We start from the raw sequence: 17366 nt of genomic DNA, 5'->3' as shown, positions 1-17366 counted from the left end.
CAGGGCAGAAGGGGAGCAGATGCCAAGGAGGGCGGTGCCTGTCACCCCAGAAAATCAGACGCTGTTTCTGAACCCTTAGCTAGTTTGCTGGCTGACGTCATCCAAGCCAGCGACAGAGAGAGGCAGAAGCATCTCCACCTCTAAGAAGATCATAAAATACCAAGGGCACAATCCTGCTTTGTAAATCCCAACGTTCTAGAAAACAACAGCTGGTGCCACTGGGGGCGTCTCTGGACCTAAGAGGGGGACGAGGCGACCCTCTCAGGCCCAGCTCTGCACACCAGAGAAACAGCAGCTGTGTCCTGACAGGGACCACGTGCAGCTGTTTTATTTCAAGTATTTCATTGTTGTATATACCCGAAAACTCTCAGATTTTTAAAGTTTCTGCTAGAAAAAAGACTTCACCCAATTTTTAAAATGAAATTAATAACAAAAAAAGCCACGAGAAAAATAGAAAATGGCAAAACGGCTGGCACAAATGGAATCACACTGATAATTACATGTGCGCGGACCACACGCTCCACACAAAAAGGCAGAAACCGCAGCAGTGGAGACAAGCGTCAGGCCCGGCTTGTCGGCCGCCCGCAGGAGACGGGTTCGGGCCAGGACACGGGACTGGAGGACGGGCGCACGGCCGAGAGCCACCACAGCCGGGCGGCACCTGCGGCCGGAGCCAGACCGAGCCTGAGGCCGCTCTGTACGAGGAAAGCCCTAAGCTAAGAACGGTTTCCACAGTTTTAGAGGGTTGTGTAAAGAAAGAAACAATGAAACACGGGACAGAGACCCACGACGTTTACTCTCTGGCTCTTAAAAAAAAAAAAAACCAAAACAAAAGCCGGGCGACCTGTGCAGTGTGACGGTGCCAGGCTGTAGCCCAGCCTCACTGGCTGCTGCCCTGGCGTGGCCTGAGCTCCGCCCCTTTACGGAAAGAGGGACGTTTCACAGTGAAAAAGGGTCGACACAGCAGAAAGATATAAAAATCGTAAGCATGAATGTGTCTCGTAAGCAACCCCACCCGCAATACACAAAGGAAAACCTGAGGGAACTTGAAGAAACGGACTGACGGTAACAGCTGGAGACTCCAACAGCCCCAACGTTTAGTCTAACACCATGGTCATGTGTTGACATACCTGACTGACACGCCCCCGATTACATGGGTTTTGGCGTCACGCGTGCAGGCACACCTCCCATCCCTGTGAGTTAGGGGGTGGGGGACAGCTCTCCCATCAGGTACCCCCCACCCGCCCGCACGGCGACAGCCGACGTCTCCTCTGCTGCCCCCCCATACACGGGGCCCCACCCGGACTGCGGCAGGCCGCGGCCGCCTCACCATACAGCAGCACCATGCGGACGCTGCGAGGCTTTGGTGTGAACACGTCCCCAGTGGATCAGAAAGAACTTTCTCCTAAAACCAGGATGCTGAGAGTTCACCCCAGCGCAGGCCCTCACACCCGCGGGTGCTCGCTGTTCCTCAACCTGTGGTCGGGGCCGCGTCCTCTGCGAAGACACCCCGACCTCCCAGAGGTGCCATGACAGCACTTACACTCTCTCCAGGTTCCAGATCCCACCCTTAGCTTCTCCCTCTGAGGAGACACGTTTAACTGCCTACGAAATGCTAAGGCACCCTGAAACTGCTGCTGTAATTATGAAAACAGCCACCACAGCCCGCTGGGCTCTCAAGACCCAGAAGACACTGGGGCAGCCACGCAGAGCAGAGTCTGGAGCCGGGAGACAGAGGCGCATTCCTGCCGCCCAAGTCCCTCTGGTCCTCAGGTGGCTGCCGCCCCCACAATACGCCGCACGGGGCACTCGCACGGGACATACCGCCTGACCAGGTTCCCAGAAGCAGACCTGGAGATGGACCATTACATGAAGACTAGAGTTTATACTCCTTAGAAGTCTCTTTAAAATATGGCATCTACAGTGAGAAAACACACTCAAGGCTTTTAAGCTCAACGTAATCTCTCCTTTGGGGGAAAAAAAAAATTCTTAGAAAAACAAAAACACAAAACCTACCCGTCCCAGTGGTTGATTTTCATGGTGACCAGGTGGTCGATCATGGGCTGGGTGTACTCAGGAAAGCCGGCGATGAACACGCTGGAAGAGACAACACGAGAGTCGGTGAAGCTGTGGCAGAACTGAAGCTATCACGCACCGCGTGTCGCTCGCTCAACAGTTAGACACCTGCCGTGTGACCCGCCATTCCCTCACAGTGGTCACCCAGGAAAAGGGAAAACATCTGTCCACGCGTGGACTTGTACATGGAGGGACACAGTAGTTTAGTCTGTAACAGCCAAGACTGGACACAACCCCACGTCCACATACGGGGGGGCTCCTGCCAGCGAGGGAGCCCAGCAGCGGCTGGAAGGACAGGCGTGGACACAGGCAGCACGAAGGGCTCTCACCATAACCATGCTAAGTAAACACAGGTGAGCATGTGCTTTTTATTCCATTTACACCAAACTCTAGAAAATGCAACTGACCCACGCTGACAGAGCAGCGGGGAGGAGGACCAGGGGCAGGACTCTCAAGGCACAGGCACCGGGGAGCTCCGGGGGCGGGTGTGCACAGTGACAGTGCACGCATGTGTGTCCCTGTCAGACCCAGCACGCCGTGCCGCTAACATATGCCAATTACACTGCGATAAAGGCCTTGGACACTTTAAGAAGGAAAAGGCAAGCCACAGACTGGGTGGGGGGAACCTTTGGAATACGCAAAAATGATGCTAGCTGGCATCACAGTATTTAAAGAAGGTAAACCCCAAATAAAAAATTGGCGGGAGATTTGCACAGAAACATCGCACGAGATAAAAGGCTAATAAGCACATGAACAGATGTTCAGCATCAGGATCCAGCAGGAAATGCACATTTAAGCCCTGCACCCACTAGAACAGGTGGAGTTCTAGAAGACAAACGCCAAGTGTGGGCGAGGCTGGGCAGCGACCAGAACGCGCACACGCTTCTGGGGGAGCACAAGTCACACGGCCACTCTGCAAACAGTCTGGCAGTTTCTTACGAAGTTCGGTGTGTTAAAATTCCCTTTGACATCCTCTGTAAGAGAATGAAAATGCACATCCACAAAAATACTGCTGAGCAAATGTTCACAACAGCTTTATTCCTGAGAGTCCAAAACTCAAAACAACCTAAACCTTTGCCAACAGGCAAACTAACAGATACACCGCACACACAGAACAGTCTAAAACTCATCAACAAAAGGACCCTCCGCCAGTATATACCACGCAGGGCAGACCTCAGAGCCCTGTGCTGAGTGTGGCCACGCATGTTCCCCAGGAAAGAGGTCGCACCGATGACCTGTCCAACAGAGGAAACAACGACCCGAAAGAAAGTAGGGGAAATAAACTCACAGCACAACCGCCTTTTGTGTAATAAAGACACCGGTGGCCCAGCTTGTCCTCCGAGTTCCTTCCCAGCCTTGCAGAGCCCCGAGCGGACAGCAGGGCAGGGCTCCCACCCGGCTCTGTGCCTCGATTCCTGCCCAAAACCGATTCCAAATGCTCCGTAAGGCAGCCTCACAGAGAGAGGAGGAAGACGACGAGTACCTGTGGCAGCTTCGCCGCCACTCCCGCCATCAGTCACTATAGCGAGGACAAAGCATCTTTGTCACTGCGTGAGAAATCCTCCCCCATGTGAGCACTGTGAGGCTCCCCCCCACAGCTCACACTGTCGTCTCTGCGTACCCTCGTCACTGCGTGAGAAACCCTCCCCCACGTGAGCACTGAGAGTCTCCCCCCAACGCCCGTCCCCCCGCGAGCTCCAGACAGCAGGCAGCACGAGCCGCACCACGGTCTCTGACTGGGGCACGGCGGGGTGCCCGGGCCGGGAGCAGGGGTGCGGACACCCCACAGCCCAGGGAAGGCACAGGGGACCACAGTGAGGACACTGCCCGCACCTGCTCCACTGTGCGCTTCATACAGGAAGTTGACGGAGTGTAAATTATGTCTTAAAAAAGTAAAAGTTACTCCTCTTGAAAAACAACATGGAAAATTAAAAAAATAATCTCCAAGTGGGATGGGCCTTTCTTATTACGACTCAAAACCCAGGGCCGTAAAAGAAATTGATAATTCAAACACATAACCCCAAAAAATGTCTGCCAGGAAAAACACACCAAAAACAAAGTCAAAAGACACCCAATAAATGTGGAAAAAACACCTGCAACTGGCATCACCAGTAAGAGACTTCCCTGAAATCCTCCATGTCAGTGAGAGAAACGTCACAGCCTAGCAGAAAAACCATCAAGTTTACAGAAAATGCACACACAGCTCCACCATGCGAAGCCATGCCCAGCTGCCTGCACATGGGAAATGGAATCTCTGCTCACCTGCCCGAAGACCCAAGTCCCGGGGCTCGCAGCCACCGGCAGGGTGCGGAGGAGCCTGGAAGCATCGGGCCATATCCCACACAGCCTCCACGTACAGCCAGCCATTGGCATAACCCAGGACATTTTTTTTTGAGACAGGGTCTCGCTTTGTTGCCCGGGCACCAGGGCAGTGACAGGATCACAGCTCACTGCCAAGCGAGTTGGCTGGAACTCCTGGGCTCGAGCATCCTCCTGCCTCCGCCTCCCGGAGTGCTAGGAGTACAGGCCCGAGCCACTGCGCCCGGCTTACCCAGGAAAGTTAAACATAAACAATCTTTGGTTCAGCAGTTCCACTTCTGATAATCCCTTCAGATATAATCACACAAGTGAGAAATTATATACACAAAAATATTCCCTTCGCATTGTGAATACTGCAAAGACTGGGCAGACCCGGGGCCAGGGAGGGCCCACACGCATCGTGCCCTCCGTGCAGGCGTGGGCCACTCTCCGAGGTGCGAGGGGAGAGAACACGCCGCACCGTGTGTTTTTCCCTGCACCGTGTCCTGGCATTGTCCTCTCCCTTTGCACAGCTGAGCGTTGCTAATGTCTCAGCAGCCTCTACCACGGCACACCCAAGGCCATCAGCCCATGTGCCCGAGAGCACGGCGTGCGCAGCACCTGCAAGACACACACAGAGAGGTGGGCCTGGGCTGGGAGGAGGCTAGGCACAGACCTGGTCTTCCCCGAACACTCCACTCTCCGCACCGCGCACCAGGCCCACGTGCTGCCCACTCGCGGTGGGCGCTTCCCACACCTCATGTCTCTGAACCTCCCATCACTCCCATGTGTGAGCTGAACCCACCTGCTCGTCCCACAGCCTCGCCAGGCCGCACCGCATGTCACCACGGCCCCCGCCACAGTGCCTGAGAGGAACAAGAGCGGCTGAAGCATGTGGCTCCCCAGAGTGGGACCCCAGAGTACACACAGATGCCAGGTGGGCACACGTGTGTGCGGCAAGACGCGCGCCGGGGAGAGGTTTTGCTCTGAAGGTGAAGGAGAAGCAGAAAGCCTCCTCCTGAAGCGGACGGGAAGAAGAGCCCCTTGGAAGGTGATGAAACACCGAGACAAAGTCAGGAAAACACAGCAACACCTCAGCAGTGGACAAGCCGTCAGAAACCGCCCAGGCCCCACCGGGCACCGCATCACCAAGGACTCCCACACAGAGGTGCCTCGGGCATCAGCCCATGCTCCAACAGACAGGTGCGCCAGCCCGGCCGGCGGCAGGTGTCGCAGCGCAGGACTCCGGAGCAGCAGGCGGAGGGAGAGCAGGCCGTCTGAGTCCTGCGTGGCTGACTAGAAAGAACACGCTCCCGAACCCTCAGCCCCAGCAGCACACGCAGGGGCTGGGCATGTGGCGTGCGAGGTGAGAGAGCCAGGACAGGCCCAAGGCCTGCAGGCAAAGCACGGGCCGGGGAGGGCAGGGCCTGCGGGAGGCCTCTGCGGTGTCTGGGCAGGGACGGCTGGACGCCAGCGGACAGGGAGTGCGGGAAGAAGAGCGTTTGAAACCTGCCAGGGGCACAGAAGTAGCAGCACTGGGTCTCCTGCTGGGGCTGGGAAAGAGGCAGACAGAGCTGCAAGAACCAGCTGGGTACGGGGACCGAGTGTCGCCGACTGGGTCAGGGCACAGTGAGGCCTCCCTGGTCTGAGGAACTTACAGGACATGAACTGGAAAATTACTGGAAAGCAAACTACGAGATGACAAAATACAACAAAATCCATCTTAGAAAGGATCTCAATGCCGACAATGTCAGAAATCAGTGGAAAAAACCTACAACAGCAAGAGGACAAACCGACCAGAAGTCCTAAGAATGGTGTTACACCAGACAAACAGCTGGGGCAGGTGGAAGCCCTGTGTCCACGTGTCAAACTCCCAGGGCCTGGAGTCCATCAGCTAGAGAACATACTAGGTTATCAAGTATGAAATGTCCGATTTCCTTAAGTTCTAAGTTTGACAGTTGATATCTCTGATATCTCACTTTGACACTTCTTGGTTTTTTTCCTATCGTGAAGGTATTAATACATCCTCAGTCTTTCAAACACATGCTTTGGCTTGTGATTACCTTTCAAAAAAATTTTTTTGAGCAATTTTTGTGAAATCATGGATAAGTCAAAAATTCATGCTAATTTTGAATATGAGTTCCATCATGGAACCAACGCAAGGCAGACAGCTCAAAATATCATAGAAGTATTTGGGAAGGATGTGGCTAATGAATGCACAGTACGTCGATGGTTTGAGAAGTTCCATTCTGGTGATTTTAATTTTGAAAGTGAACCACGTTGGGTGATCTGAGACCAAGGTGGATAATGACGAGCTGAAAGATGTAGTGGAAGCGAATCCATCTCAGCCTACGTGTGAATTCGCAGCAAGGTTTGACATCACTATTCCAACAATATTGGACCACTTGAAACAAATGAGCAAGGTAGAGAAGCTGGACAGATGGGTTCCGCATGAATTAAATGAGCATTATAAGAGAAATCATCTCCAAACTTGCCTTTCTTTGCTGTCAGAACATAAATGTGAACCATTTCTATAGCATATTGCTACGTGTGATGAACAATGGATTCTTTTTGACAATCTCAAGCATTTGGCACAATGGTTGGATAAAGATGAAGTGCTGAAACACAGTCCAAAATCGAATATTTATCAGAAAAAGCTAATGATATCTGCTTGGTGGTCCAGCGCTGGTATTATCCTCTACAACTTCATGAAGCCTGGTCAATCCATTACAGCGGATGTCTACTGCAGCCAATTGGACGAAATGATGAGGATTCTTGCAATTAAGTAGCTGAGACTGGTCAATAGAGACAGGCCAGTCCTCTTGCAAGACAACACTCGACCACATGTCACACAAACAATGCCGCTCAAACTAGAAGCTGGACTTGGATACTCTCTGTCATCCACCAGACCTTGTACCAACTGACTACCACTTCCAGGGTTTGGACCACTTCTTGCAAGGAAAAATGTTCAATTCTCAACAAGCTGTGGGAAACACCTTTGGCGATTTCATTGCCACCGACTCCCCAGGTTTCTTCGCTGCTGGCGTAAACAAGCTACCATTAAGATGGCAAAACTATGTGGATAGCTTAGGCGCACGCTTTAAATGTACTGCTTGTTTGAGATATAATAAACTACGCTTTGACTCAAAATCGGACATTTCATATTTACCCAAGAGACTCAGGGGAAAAGGTGGTGGATTCTTCACATAAAGTACTAATGTCTGCCCGGTGCTAATGACCACAGAAAAGAGAATGGAGCGAGGGAGGAACTGGTGAGGCACAGCAGGGCGTCCACGGCTGAGGAAGGATGGAAAGGGTATAAAAAGACGGGTGGTGCATTCAGTCACAGATTACCCCTGGGAAAGAGGCCAAATGCTACATTTGAAAAAAAATCTGTCCATGCTGGTTATGGAGAAATGTCATTTCTGCACAGTCTGCACAACAGGGTTCTCAGGGAATCTACCCTTAGGATACAGAATGGTTAATAAAAAAAAAAAAAATGCATTGGGTATGTTTCTTCTCCAAATTGATGGCAAATAAATCATTTCATAAAAACACAATTTTTTGTGTTAGTGTTGCAATGGGTTAACTAAGACAAGCGAAATAACTTCCCCAGTACTTAACTTATATAAGTAAAAATAATTTGGTGAGATTTCTGCAAACTGCAGTTGGGATGTTAAATATTTATTCCTTGACCTGATTTCCCAAGTACCTCTTTCCTATTCATTTCACGAACAATCCAGAGATAATGTCAACTTCGAAACACTTTTATTGAAACACAAAAAGGAACACAGTCAATTCTAATGCAAGATTTCATTTTGAGAAACCCAAGGAAATGCAGTTTTTGGCTTGTGGCTATTCCCTGTAAAATCCCAAGCCCTACACAGAACCAGCACTGATAAAGCAGAACTGTTAAGACAAAAGTAATTACCAGAAAGTGCTACAGGTCAGCATTCTTCCAGTAGCACCTCTGTAACACCGAGCACAGGGCCCATCTGTGTAAAGCACGAGTCCGTCCCATTGACATGGCACAAACACGCCTGTCTCCAACTCACTAACTTTCACACAAAACTATCATATTTACACTTAGTGGACCTTCCAGGATGAGGAAAGAAAATGGTGGAAACCAATTTTTTTTTGACATCTAAATCACAGAGAACATTGTATTTTTGTGACATACATGAAAAACTTACCTTATGACTAGGAAACAGTTGGATCTGTTACCAACAGCAAAGTAGTCTGCCGCCGTCAAAATGTCGATTCCGTGAGGGAAAGTGCCCTAATAAGAAAGTGAAGTTGGAAAGAAGAAGCAGCATTTGCATGAGCGTTTCAGAAAGTCCAACAATTGTGTTTGTAGATATTCACACTCATGAACCAAGAGGCCCAACACAGACCAACAACTCAAGCCACAAGCTGCGGAGACCATGCGTATGAGGACTTGAAGTCACATCAATTTTCCGAGGGCCTATCCTGGGCCAGACACTGTACCAAAATTATTTAAATCACCTAAAAGTATTTAATTTTTTTCAAACAAATATTTCAACTTTAAAATGTCACAAGAGACCTTTCTTTAAACACATACCATAAACGCACATCAGGTGTGCAGTGTTAAAGCGGCTGATCTGCACTGACCCACCCCGTCTGGGTACAGGGACCCCAGCCCGCGGCTCGCTCTGGCAGGCGCAGGCCTGGGTCTGGGCCTGGACACAGGCACCTGCCTGGGCCACGAAGCCCAGACCAGCGCCCACCCACACCTCGCTCACTGTCATCAGAGTGGGGGAGACAACCAGCCCACCCCCAGACACGTGGAGGACAAGCAGTGACCCCCAAGACTCTGAAATGGGGGGAGCAGGGCCCCGCTACCCGCACCCACATGCAGGCTCTTGGGGGCCCCAGACACAGGCCCAAAGTCTGCACATTATCACTGACACCACTCTCTGGTAAAAATATTTGAAAATCTGGAAACAACGTAAATAATTTTCTAAAAAAAGAAAATAAATGACAAACTTTAAACCAAAAGTAGAAAGCCTTGCAGCTGCCAACCACAAGCAGACTTTGGGAGTCTCGGAGGAGGTCCCCGGCCTCTGGACCCGCAGCTATCACGGGTCCTTTCTCACACCAAGGCCTGGTAATGCCCAGGCCATACAGCAGCAGCACACAGAAGCTTCTGGAAGCTTGATGCTGAGCCAGGGAGAGGTCAGCTCTTCGTCTGGGGGAGGCCAAGGGCAGCCGGTCCAAGGACCTGCCTCGCCCGCCGAGCCCAGACCGCGTAGCCCTCAGCAACGCATAGGGCACGTGTTTCCGACCCGTGTGTAAAATCACTTCTGCGTGCAGGTCTCCTGAGAAACACGTGACTGACTCTTTAAAACACACCTCAGTGTCACTGTGGGTCACCTTATGGGGAATCTGTGACCAGAAGCCCTGTGTCTGCTAGAGCACCAGGAGGTAAGTTCTGTACCCACAGCTAACAGTGCAGAAGATACTAAGTTCACAGCTTTCACGATTTCCACCTCTGAACCTACAGGAAGTGTTAGCAATAAAGGGTTTAAAAAGCAGCCATACCTGTCTCCCCACATTCTCCTGGAAGGCGGCCTGCGAGCAAAGAACACAGGGCAGGTGAGTGAGGTTTGCTTTCCACCAAACACAGGAGATAAGTTCAAAACAAACACGGGGCAATATAAATGACCCATGGCTTTATTTTTTAAATAAAAGTCCCCGCTGTTGGCTGCACAGAGCCTCAAGGGTGGCTTACCACTCCGTTTTTACGTCCTGGTACTTTTTAAAACCACAATTTAAGAATTCAAGTGTATAAAATCAGACACACCCTGAAAAGTGGCCTTTCACTGTGACCAGGGAGCTTCACACCGATGCCCACACGGCAGCCCAGGACTGCAGCAGTGCAGGCAGAAAGGGACTTCGCGACAACCTCATCAGCGGGCAGCTCCAGGCTGCCTTCCCGGAGGGCACATTGCCCGCAGCCGTGACTCGGTCACGGACAGGCTCTCTGGGCCCCAGCACACAGCAGGGGCTGCTGGAGAGGTCAACACCGGGTCTTCGGGTCTTCGTTAAACAACAGGGAGCAGCTCGTCTCCTCAGCGACCCCTTCTCTCCCACCCCTCCCTTTTCTATGTAGTCGTCCCCTGGGGCAGAGCCAGCCATCTGCATGGTGACGACCACGTTGCCCTTCCTGTGTGCTCTTGTGCGTCCTGGAACTGGCACCCTGACCCTCCCAAAGCATCCGGGGCTCACAGCTCTCCAAACAGGGCTGCAGACATGAGCGGACATGAAGGATCCAGTAAAGCTGCACACGCGACCACACGGCACACGCCACCAGCACTGGGTGTGAGGGAGAGCAGGGACACGGGATGGCTGGCTTCAGGGAGGGGCGACCCCTGCCCAGGTGGAAACCGCCCCACACTCGGCTGAGGGCGTCCTGACAGCAAGGCCCAGGCAGGAGCACCGGCAGAGATGTGGAAAGTCAGCAAGCTGAAGCAGAGACCCAGCCCCGTGGCATGTCAGTAAACTGAGGCACGAGACCCACCCCCCCTTGCCCCGTCCGACAGAGAACCAGACCTGAGGGCCATGTGCAGGTGGGGAACGGGAGAACAGTGTCCCCAGGATGGCTCCCGTGTAGCTTTTAAACTGGGAGGAGGGACCCTTGACTTTTGCTGTTTACCATTTTTTAACTTTTGTGGTAAGTTCATTAAGGAAAGAAACAAAATCAACTAAAAGACAATGCAAAAAAAAAAAAAAACAACACCGTAATGTTAAATAACATACAATAATTAGGAACACATTTACTCCTCCAGTGACATCATTTAAAACGTAAAAATAACACGAGATTTATGTGGGAAAGCACAGCCCTAGAACAGGTAAAACCACCTGCAGAAGATGAAATTAGAGGAATCGCCCCTCCCACGCTCAGGCAGCTGCGTGGACGGTAACCACAGCGGTGTGCGCTCACAGAGCAAACAGGACAAAACCGGTGGGATCCGTGGCTAGGCAGAGGCATCTCAGACTTGACACTGAAAACATTATCTCGAAGAGAAAACAGGGACCCACTAGTCCTCTTCAAAATTAAAAACTCGTGCCCCGAGAAAGACCTTATTGACGAGGATGAAAGATGAGCTCCAGCCTGGGGAAAAATATGCCCAAACTACAAATCCAATAAAGGACCGGTGTCTAGCATATATAAAGAGCTCTCAAGACCCAATAAGAAGCAAAGAAACACTCCAATTAGAAAATGGGCACAAGAGCTGAGCAGACATTTCAGCAAAGGGGACACAGATGACAAACGAGCACAGGAAAAGATGCTCCATGTCCTCAGCCACACGGGAAGGGCACACTCATGCCACAGGAGGTGTCTCCACACCTGTCAGAAGGGCCAGAACACAACAGGACCCCTGGAGGGCTGTGGGGGACGTGAAACCGTGCAGCCCCCAGCGCAGCCTGGAGCGTCTCACAGAACCAATCGCCCGACCACCACTGACTGGCCGCCGCGTCTCGGCACCCACCCAGACAAGCAGAGCCGCGCCCTTCACACAAACCCGGCGCAACCGCTCCCTGCAGCCCAGACACCCCGACGGGGTGCGTGAGACCCACTCGCGACAGAAAGCAGCAGTGCAACAGCCTGGCCGCGCCCGGGGACTGCTCTGCACGAGCCTGCGTGCTTGTCCACAGAACACTCTGGAAACGACGTCCCAAGGAAGAGCGCGGACGGGGCTGTGGGGGGTGGGGAACGAGCAAGGGCGGCCGTGGTCAAGAGGAGGACACGGCTGCTGCGAGTCTGGGCACACGCGGCGGGACCACACAGAGCTGATGCCGGCGTGCGCACGCGCACTCGCGCACAGCCAAGGAGAGACGCTCAAGCCGGGGGCTGTGTGAGGGCTCGTTTCCAGGCTGCTGTTCTGGAACGTTCTGTGAGACCTAGCCACGGGGGATGGAGACGGCCCTGAGATTTCTTTGCACCAACTGTTACAATAACTACACACAAGTCCCAATTCTCTCAAAATGTGAGTCAAAAACACTAATGTAAAGGCGTAGACGGTAAACATCAGACGAAGCGCTGGGTGGAAAAGGCGCGAGGACATGTCAGTCAGCGGGAGGCTCCGCCTCTGCGCCAGCTGCTGGGCAGGCCCCGCCCACCCCGCGTCCCCGGGACGCAGGAGGCGCCCCCCCTCCACGCCTGCGGGACACCTGCTGAGAGGCAGCACGACGACTGGCATTCAGCTAGACGACTGGCATTCCGCTAACGTAACTGTAATTTTCTTCACAAACTCACTAACACATCCCACCCACCGTGAATCGCTCAGGCGCAGGGCGCCGCGACACCGCCTGACAGGGCCCTGCGCGGGTCAGACGCCTCCCGCGTGGTCCATCTGGAGACGCGGGAAGCGAGGGCGCGGGAGGAAAGGGCGTCGGGCCGTGGGCACCGGGGGAGGATGGGGCCTCCCACAGACGGGCCTCGACCTCCACGGGGGAGCACGCGACCCCTAGCCCTGGAAGTGACCTGGGGGCAGAAGTGAGCCAGAGAGGTGTGACGTTGTGACCTGAGGCGGCAGCTTCGTGGTAGGAAAAATTTTATTGCCAACTCTTGGGTGCTCAGCCCTTAGGTTTCCAGGTGAGTTTCCAACATCTCCTCCACCCTTCCCTGTTCCAGCTCTGCAGGCTACTAGGTACGCAGGCTCCACATCTATTGCGCTGTTTCACGTCATCCTCAGGTTCATAAAGACCTAAGTGCTTAGATTTCATTACTTCTTCCCATAAAGATGTCTTAGGTTACAGTAAATGAAATATAAAATTTAATTTTTAAGTATAGATTTGACACAAAATTTTATTATATTCCAAAGAGTTTTACACTTCCTACCTGCTGGGTAAGTATCAGGGCAAAAACGTGACGACTTCGCAAGGGATTACTGGGCTTTTCCACTGACCCGCAAGACAAAAGCACGGCAGCTGCAGGAGCAAGGAGTCTCTGAGCTTCCCTGGAAAACTCTTTCCTGAAAGTCTGAAAGGGCCGAGGCAGAGGAAGACTCACCCCAGCCACTCAGGACACACGAGCACGACGCCCAGAGCTGGCCCCTCAGAGGCTGCCCAGCTGAGCTCCTGCAGCTGGGAGAGAAAACCAGCGCTTGCCACGCCCGCCCAGCAGCCACAGAAGGGATTACTGGCACAGTTACTCCCACATCCATCCGTTCACGCACAGAAAACAGACGTTTACGGGGCACCCACTGCGTGCCAGGAGGCCACGCACACAGGAGTCCCGGGCCCCAGGCACACTGAGCTGTCACCGCAGCCAGGTGGTGAGCAGGCCATAAAGCCACCAGGACACTCGTCACCGGTGTACAGCAGCAAAAGCCAGGAGCCGACGGTGACGGAGGACAGGACGGTGGCAGGAGGCCCCTCGCCAGCAGCACCCTGTGTTCAGCTGCCGAGACGGGACGCAGGAAGCCCTGACTGAGGAGAAACTGCTGAACAGACTTCTATGCTACTCCAGTGAGTACAGAAATTAATAGCTTAAAATCTTTCCAAAAAAAAAAACAGATCCAGATGGGTTCACTGGTGAATTCTACCAAATATTTAAAACAGACATAATATCAATCTTTTAAAAACTCTTCTATGAAACAGGAGGGAAATTTCCAATTCATTCCATGCAGCCAGCATTCTAACTCCAAAGCCAATAAAAATACCACACATTAAAAAAAAAACTACAGACCAAGATCCCTTATGAAGACAGACTCAAAAATTTTATTTTTGAGAACACTGGCAAACTGAATTGTGCAACATTAAAACAAACAAACAAAAAAAGCCCAGGATTATAACCAGCACAAGTGGGATTTATCCCAGGAACGCAAGGTTGGTTTCATGTCTGAAAACCGATTCATACAATACACCATATCAAAAGGGTAAAATCAAAAACACGCAATCATCTCAAAATCCAACACTCAGTTGTGGTTTTTAAGAACTCTCAACCACAGACAGTGGAAAGGGGCTTCCTCCACCTCCGGCAAGAACCTGCGGCCACCACATGGACACGTCCCTAGGGCCAGAGCAGGCACGGACGTCCCCGTCCACTCACAGTGCTGGCAGCTCCTGCCATCAGCACAGCTGGGCAAGGACAAAGCATCTTTACTCACAGAGGACGACACCCTGACTAGAGAGAGTGACAAGGGACAGACACACGCCACCACCAATAAACAGCTCCAACTCACACGAGAGTGGTGAAGACGCCGGATCCACGTGTCCCTCCCAAGAGCCCAGCTGCGCCTGCACCTCCATCTGCAGCGCACACAGCTCCAGGGCAGCCATCAGCTCCTCCCACCTCCCCAAGGCCAACCCCGCCTGCGTCTTTCCCGCCTGCAGCACTGCGACTTCGGAGAGCTGCGCAGCCGCCTGCCCGTCTCTGAGACCAGGACGCTCTAGCCGTCTGCTGTCCTGTGAGACTAGGCGACACCCAGCCCAGCTCGGAGTCACGAGAAGGGGCCGGGTCTGTAGAGCAGGAGGCTCCCGGCTAGAGCCCCTCTGAGGCACCTGCAGAGCTTGCTGAAGTCCTTCACATCCAGAGTCTGCCCCGAACGTCATGGGGCTCTCCAGGGGGCAACCGGGGCCCGTGCGTCAAATGCGGGGAGCTCCCCTGGGGGCCGCAAGGCACATCCACAAGGCTGGGCTGAGCGCGGCAGGAAGCAGAGGCAACGGCCACTCGGCACCTGCTCCTCCCTCAGCTCAGGGCCCCAGTGGGTGACACGTCCTGCTGTCACACTCAGGGAAACTCGGAGTCCTTTCTTCCCTGCTTCAGAACACGGCTGCCCTGAGCCAGGACTGGTCACTGGGCACCGTCCCACCCGCCTGTGTCCCTTGAGGACACCATGGTGAGGGCCGCAGTTCTTGGGAATGCCGGGGCTGTGGGGATTTAATCCTGACCTGCCCTTCACAGCTCCGACAGCTCCCGCCCGGGAAGCCCGGGTGAGCAGGAACCTTCCACCGTGGCAGTCCCCAGCCTGCTCCCCTGCAGGTCCCTCCTGGCACAGAAGAGTGAGCTCACCAGGGACAGCACTGGCAGTGACAGGGACTCGCTGGGGAACAGTGACGGGAGACAGTGGCCCTACTCGCTGACGGGACAGTCACAGAGCCCACCCCCACCTCATGTCAAGAAATGCAAAATCGAGGAGACTTACGGAGGCAGCTCTCCTGCAGTTGACATTTCGGTCAAACACTGTGGCAATCACCAGCGCACTGTGGAAAGAGGGAAATGACCAATGAAAAGGAAATTCACAAAATACAGATGCGATATCAAGGAGGCCTTTCTCTTCCTGTTGTTCTTTCATGACTGGGGCCCACCTGACTTCCGAGATCACCCCACAGAGAACACGAGGCTCGGATGGAGGCCCAGGCAGAAGCCCGGCCAGGGCAGGAAGGCCCACGTCAGGGATCCGGGGCCGCGTCCGTCTCCCCCCTCAGACACTCGCGCTGCGACAGCATCCTAACCGCGCGCTCCGTACTCTGGCAGACGGCAACGCAGAGCCCCTCGCGGGCTGGGCATCTGCTGTCCTGACAGACCCACTGGCCCAGCCCAGGTGCCTGCACACCCGGGGACTCCCGGCGTCAGGCTGTGGGTCGCCCTTCTGTGGCCCCCAGGGGCCGGCACCTCCCCCAGACAGTCCCGGCCCACCCTCTGACCCTGACTCCCGATCTCCCCCTCCTTTCCCCCACTCCAGTTCTTCCAGCTTAAACAACTAAGTCCTGAATCCAACCACATCTGTCAGTGCCCCCGTGCAAGCAGAATGACGCCCCTCCAGCAGGTGCCCACGTCCTGACCCCCAGGACTTCTGAACACGTGTCCCTGCATGACAGCGGGGAAGTGAGGCTGCTGCCAGGTGACCTCAAGGTGAAGAGATGACCCTGGAGCACCGGGTCCCGCAGCCCCGTGTAACCAGGAGCCTCCTGGAGGTGGAGGCAGCAGCCGGCGCATGGCGCACGCCTGCAACCCCAGTGCCGTGGGAGGCCGAGGCAGGAGGCTCGCTGGAGCCAGGAGTTCGAGTCCAGCTGAACACGGGCAGAGCTCGTTTCGGAAACCAAAACAGAAGCAGGAGGCAGAAGAGGGAGAACCAGGGACGTGCAGCACGAGAAGGACGAGGCCAGACTGGCTGGCAGACAGGCAAACAGACGGGCGGCCACGCCACGCAGAGAGGGCGGCCCAGGCAGCCAGGGCTGCGCTAGAGCCGCGGTGTCCAGACGCTGCTCTGACGCCCAAGAGTGGCCTGGCATCCTGGATTCCAAATCCCACCGGCTGAGAGGGACCGAGACTCCCAGGAAGTGGGGGATTCCAGGGCTGGGGCAGGGAAAAGGAGCCGGGCGCACGTCGTGGTGCCAGACAGTAAAGAAATGCTCGAAGACGCAGAGACAGCCTCGTGCTGCAGGGACGCGGAGGCCAACCTGAAACGGGCAACGCCGGAGCCCCGAGCAACAGAGCGAGCACCGTCGGCGTCAGGTCACAGCCCCAGAGGAGACGAGCATCCCCAGCCCACCCTGGCACGAGTGCGTGGTCAGGGAGACGGGAGGAGGATGACTCCCTCGAGGAAGAGCTGCACGGACACGCGGGGGAGCGGGGGAGGGTATGACTGTCACCAGGGGAACTCGAGACCAGCCTGGGCAACGGCGAGGCCCTGTCTCTACCAAAAAAACATTTTTGGAAGATGGTAACAGACCCAGTATTAGTATCTGCAGTGCTTTCTATTGACACTCCTCGGACTAATGAAAACTGAAAACAATTTCAGAAGAACTCTATTAACAGAAAACCATCCCCTTTTCCTCTCTAAACTCCTTATTATATAATTCCTTATTATATAACTCCAAATGAGAAAAAAAATTACAGATTTAAAACTAAAGGGAATTCATCTTACTTTAGCATGAACATTCTAAGATTGATTCTATTTCAATATGTCATGGCTTTTGTTAACAAAATCTTAGAAATCATTAAACGGTTCAAGACATGT

The 17366-nt window shown here is 53.6% G+C and overlaps 1 protein-coding gene across 2 annotated transcripts in view; it reads right to left on the bottom strand.

Moving 5' to 3' along the window:
* The window catches only part of TBCD (tubulin folding cofactor D), a 128964-nt gene that overhangs the window by 29669 nt on the left and 81929 nt on the right, over positions 1-17366 (bottom strand). Inside the window, exons 14-17 of one of the 2 annotated variants that reach the window (XM_069483066.1) lie at positions 15549-15606; positions 9937-9966; positions 8568-8653; positions 2017-2097 (exon numbers count right to left, since the gene is read on the bottom strand). In XM_069483066.1, coding sequence (XP_069339167.1) covers positions 2017-2097; positions 8568-8653; positions 9937-9966; positions 15549-15606 — 255 coding nt within the window. The remainder of the gene's footprint in view (positions 1-2016; positions 2098-8567; positions 8654-9936; positions 9967-15548; positions 15607-17366) is intronic. The other variant, XM_069483067.1, reaches the window with a different exon arrangement.

The sequence above is a fragment of the Eulemur rufifrons genome, chromosome 9, assembly GCF_041146395.1.
Source record: "Eulemur rufifrons isolate Redbay chromosome 9, OSU_ERuf_1, whole genome shotgun sequence".
Taxonomy (NCBI): Eukaryota; Metazoa; Chordata; class Mammalia; order Primates; family Lemuridae; genus Eulemur; species Eulemur rufifrons.
This window is presented reverse-complemented; position numbering and strand designations above follow the sequence as displayed.